Source organism: Apis laboriosa, unplaced genomic scaffold (genome assembly GCF_014066325.1).
Source record: "Apis laboriosa isolate Shangri-la unplaced genomic scaffold, ASM1406632v1 scaffold13_cov153, whole genome shotgun sequence".
Classification (NCBI taxonomy): Eukaryota; Metazoa; Arthropoda; class Insecta; order Hymenoptera; family Apidae; genus Apis; species Apis laboriosa.
Window position 1 is genome coordinate 353052 of NW_025221370.1, and position 19816 is coordinate 372867.

Genomic DNA, 19816 nt, shown 5'->3' on the forward strand with positions numbered 1-19816 from the left:
TAAGTTTTTGGGGCACGTATGGTCGATTTTAATTAAACGTCATACGTCTAATTAGATTTTATCGTGGATCCTTATACTTTATTAATATACGTCGAAAATCTTTGTACAATGATCAATATCTAATCTTATTCAACGATTTCATTTTATTTTTATCGATACGTATTTTACGTATATTTTTTAATTAAAAATTAAAATTGTTCAATGTATAACACAGTAATGCCTTAATTATTTTGGTTTTGTATTAAAATTTCATAAACCGAAATAACTGGATCGCGTTTATTTTTATAAGGGTTGTTCTTCCCATGACTTTATTACTTCGTAAATTTTTTTATCTTTCCTCTTTACCGTTTGCTTTAATACTTATCCACCCACACGTGCAATAATATTAGCGAGTGCGATAGTTCGAAACCAAATATGGGTGCGTCTATGTCTCTTTTTTACTACTTTCGTACATCATAGTGAGTTTCGATATGATTTAATATGATTATTTATTGATTCCGATATTTTCAAAAAAAAAATGATAAACGATATTTATTCGAACGGAGAACGAAAAACGAAAAACGAAAAAAAAAAGAAAACGAATTTTTTCCCGGAAATCTTTCGAACGTCGATCAATCGATTTCAGCAATTTCCACCTGTTAAAGAAACACTGTCCCGAAAAAGTTAATCAACTCGATTCGAACTGGCACGGCGTATCCTTTGACGATGGCTTGTCCATCAGGAAATTTGAACAGAATCGCCGGCAGGTTGGCCAACAACCAATAAACCGGCCACTGTTCCCATCGTTGCCCGCGAATCGTTCATTCGCCCCCTTTTTCTGGGTCGGGTCGTTTTATGTTCGCGCTCAAGATTGTCTCGATCGTGAATGTTATCGCGTAAATCTTGAAAAAAAAAATAAATAAATAAACAAGACGTGTAAGATTTGTCGGGATAAAAATTTTCAAAATTTATAACGTCGTAAAAAAAGGAGATTTTACAAGTTTTATCAAAAAGTAAACATTTTCGTTACATTTTTTTCTGAAGAAATGGAAATGAAAAATCGAATTCTAAAAACTTTGCTCTCCAAGAAATTAAATAGAAAACGTCTTGAAATTTTTATTTCAACAACATTTTCGAACAATAACGCGAAAGGAGTCGAGTTAATTCGCAATTAATTAATTAATTAACGATTAATTTGAAACGTGGAAAAGAGTGGAATTTTTAATAAAAACAGGCTGATCGTTTTTTTATCGTTTAGTGTCGTTTCCGTTTTTAGATTTTAAGTGGAATTCGAAAGATAGTAGGATTGTAAATATCGTTCGCGCCACGCTATGAACAGTTTCGGTTTAATTAGCGGCCTCCATTGAAATGCACGCGTGGGCGTGGGTACGCGAGTCGCACTCGTGCACTCCTCGGTCTGCGTTGCTTCTCGTGCACAACGGGTGTACAGGAAGTTCATGAATATTGGAACAACACGAACCTTGGAATTTTTCTTCACCCGTGCTGCCCCTTTTCATTCCCTTGATCGCTTTCCTCTCGCACTTCACAACTCTGACTCCCGCTGCTCTTCAGTGTTTTTTATTTATCTTAAATTTTCGTAAAAAAAAAAAAAAGAAAAAAGAAAAAAGAAAAAAAAGAAGAAGAAAAAAACTAGGCAAGAACTTTTTTTTACGACGAAATCCGATCCGTTGGTAAGAAAAATGTTATCGAGTGTACAATGAAAATTTCGTTCTTCTTCTAACATGACCTTCGACCTGCACACGTTTTCTCTCTAAAATGTTCCCCACGTGCATAACGAGTCTCGTAACAATCAAAGACCAGCCATATTCCACCATCGTACCGCTCGAATTCAGGATTTCTCGTTCGTTCAGGGATGCTTCCTAGTTTTTTTTTTCCACGGTTCAAATAACCGAAACGATTCCCCATAAAGGGAGAATTTTTACGATACGAGGGTAGGGGGGAGGAGGAGGAAAGCCATATTTCCCGTGACATTTTTAAAATTAACGCATCGAACGAGGGTGAAAGTTGAGATAAAACATCCCTGAAATATTTTCCCGCTTCTATTCTTTCATCTCTCCGGTTGATCCACTTTTTCCCCCTCCAATTTTATTCCAGTTTCAACCGTCGAAACGAATTACCACGGGATCTCTTCTTGTACAAAAGGGCTTGTTTTCGAAATTCTATTTCATATTTGGCTGAGCCGAAAAAACGTCAAACAAGAAATCTGTTCGCGCCAGTGCCACTTTTCATCGTCGTTCGGAGATCAATGCGAAATCGTTGAATTAGAATCATACTTTGATCATAGTTGGTGTACGATATCGTATTTTTCTTCTTTTTTTTTTTTTTTTTTTTTTTTTTTTATTTGGACCACGAGGAAGAAAATTTAATCAAGTTCGGCGGCAAATTTTTTTTCTTTCTTCTTTTTTATTCTTTTTTCTATTTTCTCGTCCTATCTATAAAAAAGATTTTTTTTTATAGACACAAAGAGAATTTTATTAGAAAAATAATGTTTGTTGGAAAATTTATTTTCCATTCGAAGAATCGAGTAATTTATCTTTAGCTTCGTTAATTTTTGTATACATTTTTAAGGAGAAGGTTTCGAGAATATTGTAAAAACTTTTTCGTTCATAATTGTTCTTTCTTCTTGCGATCACAGATGAGAAAAAAAGAGAAGAAAAATAACGAAGGAAATTATTGATAAATAATTCTTTTTCATCGATGTTTTTATTCTACTCTCTGTTCGTTGTTATAATTGAAACTCGCGATGCACAATTTTCGAAGGGAGGGAAAAATTAATGCAAGTTTTCTTTTAGAGAATTCTTTTGAAAAGATTCTTATTAATTAACCCATACAAATATTTCAGAAGGTTTACTTTAAACAATCAGTCTGTTCAATCTTCGCCAACTTATATTTTAATCGTTAAAGAACGTAAAAAGTAAATTCCTTGTTTTTTCAGTACGATCTCAAGAAGTAAAAATAATTAATTTCATATTTAAGATAATATATATATATATAAGAAAATGAAAATTAAAGTTGGTAAATAAAACGTTATATTTCCCCAACAATTCTAATTAAATATGAATCGTTTAATATCATCGTTGTAAAAAAAAAAAAAAAAACAAAAAAGAAAACCAATTTGCACGTTAAAATTAATTCATAACGCGTCCTTCTCAAGTGAAAACGCGCATCTGTTTCGTTACAACATTTCATTACGTCATGTGAACGTGTTCCGTCAAATTCGCGTGAGGGAGATTTAATTAAAATCGATAATGGTATCTTTTCCATTATGTTTATAAAAAATATATATGGATCGTTGGTAAAAAAGGAAAAAAGTAAAGGAAAAATGGAAAAAAAAGGAAGGCATATAAGCAACAGCTGGATTTTATAAATGATCCTCGTACGACATTCCGAGCTGTGGAAAACTCATTTTTCACGAAGAATCATGAATCTTCGCGTTGAATACGTCGAGGAAGAAGTAAGCTCCTCGCGTTTTGTCGAATCGATAACTGAAACGAGACGAGAAACTTTCACCCCCTCCCTTCCCCTTCCTCTTTCTGTTTTTTAACCAACTGCCGAATGCCATTAGCGTTTTCTTCTTTTTTATATCCGAAAGCTACGCCATTTCTCGCTTTTTATCTTCTTTGGAATAAGTGCTTCACTTCGCTTACTTTTCTCCCCGTTTCGCGTTAATCACTTTCAGAAAGGAAGCAAAATAACATAATGAAAAAGTTAGCCTCGTGTTTCGTTTCACAGATCTGGCGAGCAATACCAATATCATTTTCGTTCGATAAATTCGTTGTTTGTTACTATTTTCAGATCATCGAATCGGTATAAATCTACGTTAAAACACATTTACAATTTACGAACCGATGATTAATTGTCGCCGAATCCGTGTTCTCTTAGTTCTTCGTTGATTCATTGGTTGGAAAAACATCATGTTGTTAATTCTCCTAATATAATAAAACGTTAAGCGAGAATATAAGCGTTTCGTTGGTCAACAACCTCCCTGAAAACTTTGACGTCTCGTGTTGTTGTTAAATGGTAATTTCATTTGCCCTGTTGCGGGATTTATGCACCGGTTTCTTTGCCTCGATGCTAGTTAGTTAATCAAGATCTTGCTCCGTGTTAAATTTATGGATTATTGGCCGATGCTGCGAGGGAGTGAAGCCAGGAGACCAAAGTATTCGATATATCCTGATCAACTCTGATCTGATATTAATCATTGTTCTTCCTCTTCGTTTGCTATCTAAAATAAATTCTATATCAGTTTGACAAACCGAACAAACACTCTTGCGTCCGAAATTCTTCGGATTTTTCTTCCTCGAGTTTTTAACTCGAGTTTGGATCCGTAAATCGTCCATGATTTGCAAACAACTCGCGCTAATCATTTCTTTCTCGAGGATGACGACACGGATCCTCGACCCAGCGAACAATAATTTCGGGTGGAAATTTGGATGGAAAGGAACAAGTTGTGACAGGGCGCTCGTTCCGTGGCTGTAATTGCGCCGACGTAATGCACGTGTTAGGCCGAGTTACGCACAACTGCGTTCGGAACGATGAATAAAACATGCACTTATAAAATGTCGTTACGCTCGATATCACCGAAAGGATACACCGCTTGGAGCGGTGCCATTTGAATAATTAATTCACGGCCGACTGTATGCTTTCCCGTGCCATTTTTCTCCTCTCTCTCTCTCTCTCTCTCTCTCTCTCCCCCCCCCCTTACTTTTTCTTTTTAACGCCACGTCGTCGTTTGTTTCCCCCCCCCCCCTGGAATTGTCACGGGGAAACGTTTGACCCTGAGCAGAGTTAACGATCGAAATGATCGTTCGTTCGAACGGAGCGTAGACGCTCTCTCGTTGGACTCTGTTAATCAGGGATGTGTAGGCGATCGAAAATCGTAGAGTGGGAGGGGGATTTGAATCGCTTTAATTGAGATTTTAACGAGATTTTCGGGTTTATTATCGTATCGAAAAGCTGTTTATCGAGGCTTTGAAATGCTATCAATTATTAATTGGCCATTGAAAGTTTGCCTATTGGAATAATAAATAATAATTCTGATTTCGCCTCGTTGCGCGTTCATTAAAATTTCGTCGTATCCGTCCAATTAATAATCGGCCCTTTATAATTCTATAATTCTATTATACCAGACGATCTCTCTCTAAATGTTTATATACAACTTTTTCGATTCTTGCCACGTTTCATTCAACGGGTTTAATAATATCGAGAGCGGATATTCTCGGGTATTCGAGAACAAAATATTTATGACGTGTGCGACACGGTTGTTGGAAATTATCTCTCTAAATTTCTCTCACAATTTCCTTATCTCTGTTGCAGAACTCTTTAGGAACGCAGCAGAGGCTGGACCTCTGGACATCGTGAAGCTTTGCAAAGGGGACAAACTGTTGAACATTTCGACTAATTTGCCGGCGAACACACCCGATTCTCCCTATGTCCTTCAGGTAACGATTCGGCCATCCTGCGCACGTGTTGTCACCTATTTCCATTTCGTTAGTATTTTCACCGATCATTTCCTCGATTATGTATTTTCGTTTCGCCCTTCTTCTTCTTGCTCTCTTTCAACGTCCACGTCGATGAAATCGTTTCGAATTGAAAAACTTTTATTCGATCGTTACATGCATTAGGATAGAATAAGGAATAAGGACTTATCTTTTCTATTATAATTCCAAGAAACTCGAAGCTCTTTTTTCTTTCTTTCTTTCTTTTCCTTCTAAATTAACGGCTTTAATCCAAGGGAAAGGGATAGAAATTTTTCAGTTTAACGAGGATTGTGCGTTAAGTTCATTTTTAATTTTAAAAGTGGAGGAACGTTTGTCGAAACTTTTCCATGACTCTTATTGAAAAGTTTTTATCTTTTCGAGTGTATTGAGATGCTACGTAATCCGATTACTCTCGATTAATCGATCGAATGATAAAATCTTTCTTAGATTCGGCAAATTATCTCATTCTGCCGAATGATCCTCTCTCCGCGAAATTTCTCTCTTCTCCCTTCGCTGAGCCATTAATTTTAATAATAAACGTTAAATTGAAGGTGAAAAAATAATTACGATGCAAATGGATATTACACCGGTTGCAGTAATTACGTAGGTATAATTAAATTACGTTGAATTATTTTATTTTATTTATTTTTTCTTTTTAAATAATTATACGTTGTACGCGCGTGTAAATTATTTTTCAAGTACGTAGAAACGCGTTTCGCGTTAATTTTGGATCGCGGCAATCTCTCCGTTATTTTTTTTTTTTTTTTTTTTTTAAATTAAAATTGGAAAATGGAACGCAACAACGCAACCCTTTATTATTTAGATTGGAGGGGAAGGGCGTTGAGGTTGAGACGGTTAAAACAACGCGCTCGATTTGCAGTTGATGGAAGTTGTGGAGCGTGGCTGGAAGAAGTGTATTTCCTCTTTTTAAGATCGTCGGAGCTCATCCGGCCTCGTCGGGGGTGATCGAGGCGGAAGTGCTGTGGGCTCTCGAGAGACGCGTGGCGGCCTTGGAACGGCAACTTCGGGAGCATCAAGAAGCTCTTTACGCATCGCCTTCGTTCGCTCTTCGTGAACTGAAGCGGCAGGTCGACAGTTTCAAGAACAAGTTGGAGCACAACGACCAACTCAGTTGGCTGAGTAAGTTTTAACCTCTTGCCTCTCTATACATGTGTATACTCTGCCAACCTGTATTATATTAAATTGCTTATTAAAAATTTTGATTTTTCGAAATTCAACAACAAAGATACGGAAACACGTCGTCGTATCTTTTTTAAAAAAAAAAGGAGCGATCTTCGTGGAATATATTTAAAAAAAAAAAGGAGCTCCTCGCCCTTTGTTATTCTCTTTATATCTCTCGCGCAACTTTTCTTTTTTTTCCTTTTTTCGATCGTTCCAAAATCGATCGATTGAAAAATGGAAATTGAATATCTGGAAACAAAGGTGAATCATTCCTTCTTCCGTGTATAATTTAATCCGGTAGATGGTGGCGCGCAAACACCGTTCGTGCGCAAAATTGCACATCTGGCCAAAGAGGCATGCCACCGGAAAATAAAGGATCAAACCTTTCGAATTTTTCATTTTCCTCTCTCTCTCTCTCTCTCTCTCTTCTTTTGTGTCGAGCAATACAATCTCGAACGAGTTTTCCGGAAACGCGTCTTTCTCTCTCCTATCCGAAAAATGAAACAGGACTCCGTTTTTTTTCGATACCAATCCAATCATTCTCGACGCAAACGTTTCTTCTCCTTTCTTCCTCGATCAATTATTATTATTATTTTTTTTTTTTTTGTTATTTTTCACAACGAATTTTTCCCAACGAAACGCCATTAAGAAAAATTTCCAGCCACTTACGGCGAATCGAAAAATCATTGCAACGTTACCGATCAGCCAGAGACGATGGATATACGCGCGAATAAACAGCGCATCGGTCCAACGCGTCTGCCGCTGAATAAATATTTGCCCGTGCAAGGAACCGTCCCAGCTATTCCTATCTTCGCTTCCTGGCCAAACGCGTATTATCCGTACACACGTATCAACCTTTACCTTACGATCGACAATTATAACAATTTTTTTCCCCCCGCATATGATAAACCATAAATCGTGATGAAAAATACGTTGATACGTTCCGCAAACTTTTCCTCCCCGTAATTTTCTTCTCGTTTCGTGTACTCCAAGTCGTGATCGGAATAGAAAGTTCGAAAGAATTAGCGATGGACGATACGGAAAGGAAAATACACGTTTCGATCCTTGAGAAACGTCGAGGCTTGGAAGGATTTTTTAAAAAGGTTCAATCTTTAGACCGCTGTCACTTTCAGGTTTCTACAAACAGCTTCCAGAGCCTCTCTACGCGGATTCCTGCCGCAGATTGCAGTATCGGCGGAAGAGCGACAGCATGAAGCGGAAGGTGCGAGAAAAGTTCCTCAATATCTGGTGAGTCGATAGAAATTATTACTTCTTTTTTTTTTTTTACGACTTGCGAGTTACGCCCGTCGATTCTTTCTTCCTTCCTTCCCTCTTTCTCTCTCTCTCTTTCTCTCTCTATTCTTTCTCATTTACGAACGGCCATTCGGTCGCCCCTCTTTCTGCTGCCTCCAGCCGCGATTTAATTCGAGATATCGAAGGGGACAGGTGAAGGAACGATAAACTGGTCGATCGATTTTGTCGCCATCCGACGACGACGATGTTTACGACGACGAGTAAGCTCGGATCAAGAGGAAAAGTTATTTTTTCCTGTGTATCATTATTCCTTTTTGCTCTTCCACACTCGAAATGACAGGTGATCCGTATCTCTTTATAATCATTTTAATTAATCAAGTTTCAAGTATATTTGATGATACATTTTTTGAAATATTTATTCTATTTATTATTAACATTAATTAACATTAATTTTTATTTTCTCTTCGAGAAATTACAGGTTCAACTAACGTAATTTATTAACGCAATGAAAGCTTGGAATTGTAAAAGGAGCGAAAAATGTAATTCGCTTAGGCTGAAAAAGATTCGAACGTAGAGACAATTCGAAAAAATTCGTCTCTTAATCCCAAAGAGCATTTAGAGACTCTCTCTCGAAAACTCGGAGAGATCTTTTAATCCTTAATTAGAATTCGCAAGTTCGTTACCCATAAATAACCAAGTTGAAATCTTCTCATAAACAAGAAATCCTATGTGTATATATATATATCATAAGTTCCGTTCATGGAATCTATTTTTGATTCATCGTTACAGTTGACGTCACGCTGATTCACTAAAACGATCACGTTTCATTGAAACTTACCATTTCGAATAAACTAATTTAACGTCTACCGACTACCATTCCAAACGTGAACGGAATAATCAATGTTAAATTAACAGAAATATGATTGTTTTAAGGTTCAAAGTCAGGATAAACGAGGCAACGAGTCTTGTTTCGCGAATAAACACATATTATATACACACACATATATATATATTTTGACCAAATTTCTGACAATTCTCGAGAAGACGTACGATGGATTATTTTGTTTAGGAAGACAATGTTGTCTCGAATTCACGATTAAAACGCGTTCGATTAATTTTCTTAATTTCTTATCCTTCTTTTTTCTGGTGTTTCGTTCTTCCTTAACGATTTATATCCGTCTTAATCGTTCGTCTAATCATATCGTATAAAATATTTCGTTTAGTTTTGATAATATTGGAAAATATTTCAGATGAGAAATAATTAGTTTCAAAAGAGATACAATAATTATTATCTTCTTTGTAAAAGATCGGTCAAATTATTGTTTTTCAATGGAATTATATGATTTTTAATACATTAATAAATGGGATACATCATGTTTGTTATGAAGAAACTTTTAGAAGATACTTTATTATCCTTTAAACGAATATTCTTTAATTTAATATTTTTAAGATTGACATTTTTTTATAAAAAAGAAAATGTAGAATTACATTGTTTGGACATTAGAAAATTTATAATTCCTTGTAAAATAATAAGGTTGATTTTTACGTAGGAAAAAATTAATTACATCAGGATATGTCTTCCTTGCAAACTATTTTCCTCTGAAATATTCTAAAACATTATCAAAAATAATTCGGAAAATATTCTAAATGATAAAAATTAGACATTCCGGTATATCCTTTGCTAATAAATTATGACAATTTAGTATTTTAAATATCGAAAGATCCAAAAAATAAGTATACTTGGAACTAAAAATTGTCAAAAAGAAATTCAATATTGCAAGAAACTGTAACAATAAGTATAAAGGTAAATATATTTAGAATATTAATGAAAAGATCAGAAAAAACGAATAAATTTCGAAAATTCCAGAATTAATCGTCATTTTCAAGAATTCTCGCAAAAAAATGTAACTAAACATTGAAAATGGAAACAAACAAATCAATGTTTGTAAACAAACGAAAATTTTCGAAAATTTTTGTAAATAAGCATTGAGAATCAAAATAAACGGATCAATGTTTGTAAAGAAACAAAAAATGTTTATAAAGAAACAAAAAATTTGATATTATTTTCGAAAGAATTTCGGAATTTACAGAAATTTGATGTTACTTCCCAGAGTTGTCAAAATTTTTCAATCGATTTTGTATCAAAAGAATATAATTCAAGAAGAAATGGGAAAATTTAATTTAAAATTTAATATACTTATCTTTTATACTTATGTTCATACATTTTTTAGACAGCACATTTCCAGAAAAGACATTTTACTTAATATTAATTATATTTATCCGTCTAGTATTTATCATATTACGTAATTAGTTCTTTAAACTCATATTTTTAAAAAGTACAGAAAAAAAAATATATATGAAAAATATATATATAATTTTTAAAAAAGTTAATTTATTATAAAAATCTATATAAATTATATACATAAATAGTAATATTCTTCCCTTTGTTTATTATTTCTTTTTTTTCTATCTTACGTTTAATATTTTATCCGCTTTAATATTTTTACATTATAATTAATGCGATTCTATTTTGAATTATATCCCAATTATTGACGAAATACATTTTGTCGATAAGTTAGAGATCGATTAAAATGTTTCCGCGGTCAGCGCCATCTCGCGTTTGGATCACCGAAGCTTCGACTCGTTACTAGCATAGCAGAATATGCGAGGAGGTATGCGAAGTCGTAGACGAGGAAAGCACTATTGCGCGAGAAGGATAGAGAGCGCCCCCCACCACTACGGATCCAATACATGGAATTAATTAATTAATTACTCATCTTCTACATGAAATTTCTATACTTTTAAGATCGCATCTTGAAGCTAGAACTCCAGACAACTTTCTCGTATCAATTTTAATATAAAATTCCTTGTTATTAATTAATTATTAAACAATTAATGCGTCATAATACGTTACACGTTCTAATACATCGAAGACGCCATATTGAAAATTCATTAATTACGCGCTTTCTACGCAAAATTTCTATACTTTTAAGATTGCATCTTGAAGCTAGAACTCCAGACAACTTTCTCGTATCAATTTTAATATAAAATTTTTTGTCATTAATTAATTATTAACAATTAATGCGTCATAATACGTTATACGTTCTAAGACGCCGTCTACATCGAAGACGCCGTATTGAAAATTCATTAATTACGCGTTTACTACGCAAAATTTCTACACTTTTAAGATCGCATCTTGAAGCTGGAACTTCACACGAATTTCTCTTATCAATTTTAATATAGAATTTTTTCCTGTTAATTAATCATTAACGATTAATCCGTTGTACGTCCTAATAAATCGAATATCGAAAAAATCACTATATTGAAAATTCATTAATTACTCGTTTTGTACACAAAATTTTAGCACTTTTAAGATTGTATCTTAAAGCTAGAACTCCAAACAAGTTTCTCTTATCAATTTTAATATAAATATGTTTTCCGTTAATGAATTATTAACGATTAATAACGATAACGTGTCAATAATTCTAATATATTGAAGACGCGTTTTTAATAAATTATTAATAAATAACTAATAAAATGAAATATCATATTAAAATTGATAGGGGAAACTCGTGTGAGGTTCTAGCATCAAGATGCGATCTTAAAAGTGTAGAAATTTTGCGTAGAAAACGCGTAATTAATGAATTTTCAATATGGCGTCTTCGATGTATTAGAACGTATAACGTATTATGACATATTAATTGTTAATAATTAATTAATGACAAGGAATTTTATATTAAAATTGATACGAGAAAGTTGTCTGAAGTTCTAGCTTCAAGATGCGATCTTAAAAGTATAGAAATTTTGCGTAGAAAACGCGTAATTAATGAATTTTCAATATGGCGTCTTGGATGTATTAGAACGTATAACATATTATGACGCATTAATTGTTAATAATTAATTAATGACAAGGAATTTTATATTAAAATTGATAGGAGAAAGTTATTTGAAGTTCTAGCTTCAAAATGCGATCTTAAAAGTATAGAAATTTTGCGTAGAAAACGCGTAATTAATGAATTTTCAATATGGCGTCTTGAATGTATTAGAACGTATAACGTATTATGACGCATTAATTGTTAATAATTAATTAATGACAGGGAATTTTATATTAAAATTGATACGAGAAAGTTGTCTGGAGTTCTAGCTTCAAGATGCGATCTTAAAAGTATAGGAATTTTGTGTAAAAAACGAGTAATTAATTAATATTCCATGTATTGTTTTCGTAGTGGTGGGGGATGCTTTCTATCCTTCTCGCGCAATAGTGCTTTCCTCGTCTACGACTCCGCATACCTCCTCGTATATTCTGCTATGCTAGTAACGAGTCGAAGCTTCGGTGATCCAAACGCGAGATGGCGTTGACCGCGGAAACTTTTTAATCGATGTCTAACTTATCGACAAAATGTATTTCGTCCACATTGAGATACAATTCGAAAAAGAAATACAATAGATTAATTATAAAATAAAAATTCTTAAAATTGGAATATGTGATAGAATAAAAAGGAATAATAGAGCAAAAAATGAATATTATGTATATGATTTATATGAATTTTTGTAAAAAAATTAATTTTTTTAAATTATATATATATATTTTCTAAATTTGTTTAATCAATTCTCATTAAATTTTCGTTGTCTACTTACATGTTTCGATAAAAGTAAATGAAATAAAATTAAAATCGTTATCTGTATAATTATTTGTAAAAAAGCAGAATATATCATTTATCGCAAAGTAATTAAATTTAATACGAAACGATAAATTTGAAAGATATAGAAATTTAATTATGAAAGATATCAAATAAAGTTGTATATCTGATATTATTTTATATGCTTTAATAATTTTATGAATCAATTATTGAAGATACTGATAAATAAATTTTTCACATTAGTAAAAGTTAATTTATACCATCGAAGAATTTTTAGATGGAGTTTGTATTCTGCAGTAGTATAAGTCAATCAATAGGGAGACATACAAGTATCCAGTTGATATACCTGGTAAAAACAATATTCCATTGAACATTACTACAATAACGAACGCGTGATGGTATATTTTTACAAAGAATAACTAATATTTCTCATTCGTGGTGTTAAAATTTTTATTTCATTTATTTTTATTTTTTCATTTTTCTCGATATATTTATCGTTAAAAAATAAAGAATAACATTAAAGTTGAACAATGAAAATTTTCGATATATCAATTTTAAAAAAAAAAATCATTATTTTTTCAAAAATTTTAACAAAGAGAGATATTTTCCACTGCAATAATTATAACAAAAAAATCAACAACTATATAAATATAAATTGCGTTTAATAATGCAACGCGTTTCATATCTATATGAATACGCTTTTTCGAATCTGGAATATTTGTTTCGACGTTGCTTGATATTATTTTTTGAGAATATCTCCTTTGTGTTGAATATAAACCAAAACAGGAACGATATATGAAACAATGACGAAAAATACATTGAATACTTGATTATAAACCATTTGACCGACGAAAATTTCGTTCGGCGAAACGATCGTTATCAGAATCGGAGAAAAAATCGTTCAGAGAGCGACACATTTCCATTTGGCTATAAATGATTTTCGTTTCGAAAATGTATTGTAGCTTTTTCCGATAATGCTACACTATTGTTTATACACGGCAAATGGTAAAAAAATTGTGGCGAGAGAGCGACGTTACCGATTCTGTGTACAATTACGAAAAACCCGTTTAATCCTTTAAAGTGAACTCACTCGTAAAACTCACACGCCTATGGCACTACATCAAACTTAGTCGATAAAGAAAGAAAGAAAGAAAGAAAGAATCGCCTCATAACTTGGTTCGTATACGTGGTTAATAGTAGGAACAGCTATATTCGAGAAGATTATAAATCAGCCGTTTCTATTTGAACGCTTGGTACACGCGAGCCACCTTCTTAGCACGAAGTTTAATAATAAATCAAGCGATCGCCCCCTTCGTCGATCGAGAATTTTATTTAACAAGTTCACGAGGGGCAAAAGGGATACGTTGTCGCGAGATTATTCATTCACTTATCCGCGAGACTTTATCGAGTTGATCGGCAGGATATTGCTTTTTCTTGGAGGCAAAGGAGGAGAAGAACGGTGGTGAAATTTTGAACGGATGGCGAGTGAAAAAAAAAAAAAAAAAAGAAACAACGAAAAAAGAAGATGGAGGAGGAAGTTCTCGTCCCTTTGAATCGTTGCGTTCCCTGAATCATGGGCGGATGAAAGAGGAGAGAAGCGGGAAGATGGAATCGCGTAATATTTTCACTGTTTGTAATTTTTATCAAGTTGCTACGAGTGTGACGAAGAGAGAAGTCGATCAAGGCGAAGAGAAGGAAAAAGCGAGCGCAAAATATTCGAGATGAGTTCAATTTTCAACATCACGGTACAAGGAGGGATTATTGCATAATTTATATTTCGCAAGGTGAATGAAAAATGTTTAAAGAAAATCTTGTTTCATTCATTCGAGGGAAAAAAATAAATGAAGAATGAAACGAAAGAGAAATTTGTGTATTTGTTGGAATACAATTCAAAAATGTTATTCTCTTTAGGAATATTAAAAATTCTCACAAAAAGTCATTCGACCGTTTAAATAATTAAAAAACGTGATTATGTTAATAAGAGTAGGCATGCCTTTTATCTAACCGGTCATCATCGTATAACAAAGAGAAGGAATATTCATATTTAATTGTGAACGAAACGTAGAATGGAAACGTGAGAAATTAATTTTCTTTGAATTTTCTTAACAATTTCGTCGTGGAAATATTTTTTCCAGAAAGGTGATCTCGGTTACAAATAGTTTTCGAACAAATATTTATATGAATTTAAGAATCCATTAGTCCAGATCGATAAAATTTTCCAAAAGCGAAACGAAATGGAAATTTTTGCAACTTTTTTATTAAATACGAAAATAATTTTGAAAATAATTCTAACGCGAAATTTCTATTTTTAAATTAAAAAATAAAAGACAGGTTTTTGGTTAAACCTGACGAGGAACAGAAGAATTGAGAGATTCTTTAATAAAATAGAGAATATCTGGACGATTAAACGCAGTCGAGATCCCTTGAAAACATATTCATCGCATTTCTCATTCACTGTCGACTGGCCGACATCGATCTAGACGATCTAGACGTGCCGATCTATCGGATGATCTATGTGCCTTCTGTTCCACGACCATTCGATCGACTCGTTCATGTGTTTACACCGATGTTAGTATCTTTCCGTGTGAATAGTGAGCTTCAGGCTTTCAGAAGAAGATTATCCAGCCGAAAGATCGAATTTCGATGCGATTGTAGCGCGTTCCATTGCTGATTCATTTCCATTTGAAGTTGGAGGAATTTTGATGGTTTAAATTGGAATTTTTCCGGATGTCGGAGATTCGATAGTGCTAGTTCCTTTCTCTCTCTCTCTCTCTTTCTCACTCTCTTTTTTAATAGAGAAAACATTTTTTTTTTTAAATTGAAAATTCAACGAATCCATTTTTAAAGTTTTTTCACGCGTTCATGTATAACAAATAGATCGTATGAAAAAATAATTTCAAAGAAGCGTGGTAATCTCTATTCATTACATTTTATGTCACTTTCGTTATTCTCTCTCTCTCTCTGTCTCTCTCTCTCTCGTTTTTATTTATTTTCTCTTTAACGACGAGTTAAATTTATGAAAAACTGTTTATAAGTTCGAACAATAACGAAAAAGGTTGATCAAATTCTTAACTTTATGTAATTATTTTCACGTTAAACGAATCGTTTCATTCAACTTCTCTCTCTCTCTTTTTCTCTCTACTTTTAATAAAAATATAATATTCGTGATAAAAGTATAATAATATCGGACGCGTTTAAAGCTACGTAACTTTTTCATTGTTGATTTGTCGGAAAATTTTTAAAGTTAAAAAACATTTTTCTTTTTTTCTCGAAGAATAATTTGATATTTTATATGGAAGCGAATTAAAATTGCTCTCCACGGATCGTTCGTGTCGTGACACGAAGGCACGTTTCATTGAAATGCGTCGTTCCATTGTCCCGTTCTTTATGTATTCACATTGCGAAGATCTCGCGATGCAGCACGAGCAACACGTTCGAGATCGTTTCATGAGCGATTAAGTTCACGGCCCGTGAGATTTTCGTCAAGATTACGCCGAAATTACGGGAGCAAATTGAATTTTCGAGGCGGATCTTAAAGGCTTCGCCCGCCGGGGATTCGCGTTTCACGCTTCGAACAAAACGAGATTCTCCGAATCCTGTTTTTATTCCTGATTTTCGAACGAAAATATTTGCTCGTTTTTGAACGTTTCTCGATCAATTTCGTTCGAGGAGAGGTGATTTTTTTTTTGTTCTTTTTTTTTTAAATTGTCGGATACAATCGGATTCGCGCCGATATTATAACCCGTTCGTAAATAACGATTTACACAATCCCATAATAGCGATCGAAAAGATCAAATTTATTCGATATTCGCATCAACATCATCGAAAGACCCATAAATATGCATGGACGTGTTTTATACGCGTTTTATTTACTTTTAATTTTCATTCATAAATCACGCGCATCCCGTTAACGAATGTTTCGCGTACAGAACCGAGATTTCTCTCACTCACTTCGAATTTATTCCCCTTTCGATTCAATCTTTTTTTTTCTCTCTCTCTCTCTCTCTCTCTCTTTCTCGCCTCGTTTAATTTCGTTTCCTTCTTTCGATCATCGAAATAATCGTCACCAATATTTTCCGCGGGAGAAATTTTATTACGCGTAATACGAACGTATATTCGATTATTATTTCGCGAATGTTTCCTTTTTCCGCGGAGGGGGAAAAAAATGCTCGCAAAAAACAAACTAGAATCGATTTTCGCGCGGAAACAGGGCAAATAAACCGGAGCAAACGTGTCGGGTGTACGAAACGTTAAACGAACAAATACACATGGAACGTAATGCAAATGTAGCGAATCGCCGTTCGCGGAAATCGTACGAAAATATCGTTTCGAAAGTTCGGTTCAAGTTCGAATTATTAAAATTATCAATAACGTTCGCTTAATAATCTTATAATAATCGTTTTTTTTTTTCCTTCGATCAGTACCCGATCAATGTTCATCGAATCGAACTATTATAAGATAATAGAATGATTCGACCTCTGACTCTCTCTATTTTACCTTAGCCGATTTTCTTTCGAACTAAACGGGAACGAAAATTTCAATATCGTTTGATGGAAACGGAATACGCAATTTTTGTCAAAAAAAAAAAAAAAAAGAAATACAAATTTCGTTCAATGAAAGGAAAAATACTTGGGTTCCGTTTAAGAGGAAGATAAAAAATATTGGATGAAAATCGTGGGCAAGGAATCGTTCTCCGATCAGACGAAACACGGGAAATTCGAGGATTGAATTGTTCGCGACTTGTCCGATTGGAACGAATGGTTGGAACGGTCCGCGATGGTAGCAAGCTCCGTAACGTTACCGCGAAATGCCATTAAGCTACCGTTATCTCTATAATAACCTGGTATTGGCGGGTTATAATAGGGAGCGTCACAAAGCGAACATTATCGCGTACCGTGATTTGATGCGCGAGCTAAATGCGGATTGCCAATTAGCGGTCTTCGGTACACACGCTTCTGCTTAATCTCCTTGATCATGCCTCGATCTCGACACATCGACTCCCACGTAAAACGGGCTAATTGTATTTAGAGATGCGATTTGAATTCGTGAAATCTTCTGAATGGAATGATGAAAATCTTCTCGGTTGATGGAAATTGATTTCCAACGAGGCAAGGTAAATCTTTTAAGACGAACAATACAAATTTTTACAAATAGATGTCACACTAATGTCGCGAGCGTGAATAAACGAAATTGTTTCACACGAGATCGAGAAATATTTTTTCCGCCCATCTACGCGATCGTCTCCATCCGTTCTTTCTGTAATTTACAACAACGGTTCTTTCTCATTCCATAAAGAAAAAAAAAAAAGAAAGAAGGATACACCGTTTGCTGCCTTCAATAAACACTCGATATTTCATCGATTTTTGAACGCGTGTTACCCATAATGCATATCGTAACGTATTAATCGTAATCGTATGTTATACGCCGCGTCGACAAATCGATACATCCCTAATGTAATTCCAATCCGTCGTGTAGGTCCACGCTCCATGTTGATTTAGTTCAATAAGCGGATAACCCATTATTGCGCAAAGTACTAAATACCCGGTCGACCGGCGCTCTACGCCGAAATGACATATTAATTTGACTAATTTCATCCGAATCAGAGAAATAGTGCTTACGATCTCGAAGCGAACTTGATATCTTTAAGGAGGGAAAGGGAGAGGAGAAGGAGGAGGAGGAGGAATCTATGGAATTTACAACGCGATATCGTTTCGTTTGATCGTATCGTATCGTAAGCGTGAAATTATTTGATACGTGATATTTCACTACCTAACATTTGAAACCTTTGTTCGTCAACTAGTTACATTTGACACCACCAATTATCGAACTTTGCCGTAGAATAACGACGATCGATTCATTTGGACGATAAGAAATAAATTATCGAGGCAAGGTGTCCGAGTTTGCAGTTTCGCAAAACGAGGGAATTAATATCTTGTGATTGTGTTTGTAGCGACGTATCGATATCGTCGAGCGTTCGGGAGTGGCTACGTTCACCGGCTTTCGATGCCCGGCAATGGGAGGACGAAGAGCTTCTCCTTATGCTGCAAACCATGTTCGTCGAGCTGGACCTACCTCAAAAGTTTAACATTCCTTTACCAATCCTGAGGAATTTCCTCTACGAAGTTTACAACAATTATAACGAAGTGCCGTTTCATAACTTCAGGCACTGTTTCTGCGTGGCGCAAATGGCAAGTATATATATACATATATACATATATACATATATATATATGTATATATAGGTAAATTCCTGTCAAAACGATGCACGAATTATTTACATCTAACGAGTATTGAAGACAGGGACGATATAAATACGATGTTAAAATTATTAATTTCTCGTTTCGCGATGTATGATTAAATTTTCGTGGAAATTCACGAGGGAGAAGAAAAAATATATCGAAAATAGGAAAGGAGAATAACATTAAGGAAAGATATTCCGTTGCAGATGTACGCGATATCTTGGGCGGTGGATCTACCGTCGCGAATCGGTGATCTGGAGGTTTTTATATTGATCGTCTCCTGCATCTGCCACGACTTGGATCATCCAGGATACAACAACATTTACCAGATAAACGCCCGTACCGAGTTGGCGCTCCGTTACAACGATATTTCGCCACTGGAGAATCATCATTGCTCCGTTGCGTTTCGCGTCCTCGAAGCCCCGGAATGCAACATACTGGCGTCGTTGGACAATCCGACGTATAGGGTGGTACGCGAAGGTATCATCAGATGTATTCTTGCCACGGACATGGCCAGACACAACGAGATTCTCGGCCAATTCACCGACATCATCCCGGAATTCGATTATTCGAGCAAGGCTCATATCAATCTTGTAAGTTGTCGCCACGCTTAAAGGGGGGGGGGGGGGGGGAAGGGCGTTTTAAAAAATCCTCGTCGAATCGAACGTCTACGCCGTGACTGTTGATTTCAGTTGTCGATGATTCTCATCAAAGTGGCGGACATCAGCAACGAAGCTCGGCCTATGGAAGTCGCGGAACCGTGGTTGGACAGGCTACTCCAGGAATTCTTCAAGCAGAGCGACGCAGAGAAGCTGGAAGGGTTACCGGTTACACCGTTCATGGATCGCGACAAAGTGACCAAACCCTCGTCCCAAGTGAGCTTCATCGGTCTCGTCTTGCTCCCTCTTTTCGAGGCCCTGGGGGAACTGTTTCCAGAGCTGCAGGTATCGTAGTCTCGTTCGCCGCGCTCTCCTTCGAGAAAACGAAAGAGAATTCGAACGGGGGTAGGTAGATTGGAAAC

At 35.0% G+C, this 19816-nt stretch overlaps 1 protein-coding gene across 2 annotated transcripts in view; it reads left to right on the forward strand.

Moving 5' to 3' along the window:
- The window catches only part of LOC122721013 (high affinity cGMP-specific 3',5'-cyclic phosphodiesterase 9A), a 99615-nt gene that overhangs the window by 75972 nt on the left and 3827 nt on the right, over nucleotides 1–19816 (forward strand). The window contains exons 1-7 of one of the 2 annotated variants that reach the window (XM_043948188.1): nucleotides 5345–5441; nucleotides 5625–6083; nucleotides 6413–6620; nucleotides 7796–7910; nucleotides 18507–18744; nucleotides 19002–19388; nucleotides 19488–19739. In XM_043948188.1, the coding sequence (XP_043804123.1) occupies nucleotides 7873–7910; nucleotides 18507–18744; nucleotides 19002–19388; nucleotides 19488–19739 (915 nt within the window). In that variant the 5' untranslated portion in view covers nucleotides 5345–5441; nucleotides 5625–6083; nucleotides 6413–6620; nucleotides 7796–7872. Of the gene's footprint in view, nucleotides 1–5316; nucleotides 5442–5624; nucleotides 6084–6412; nucleotides 6621–7795; nucleotides 7911–18506; nucleotides 18745–19001; nucleotides 19389–19487; nucleotides 19740–19816 lie in introns of those variants that run through there. The other variant, XM_043948186.1, reaches the window with a different exon arrangement.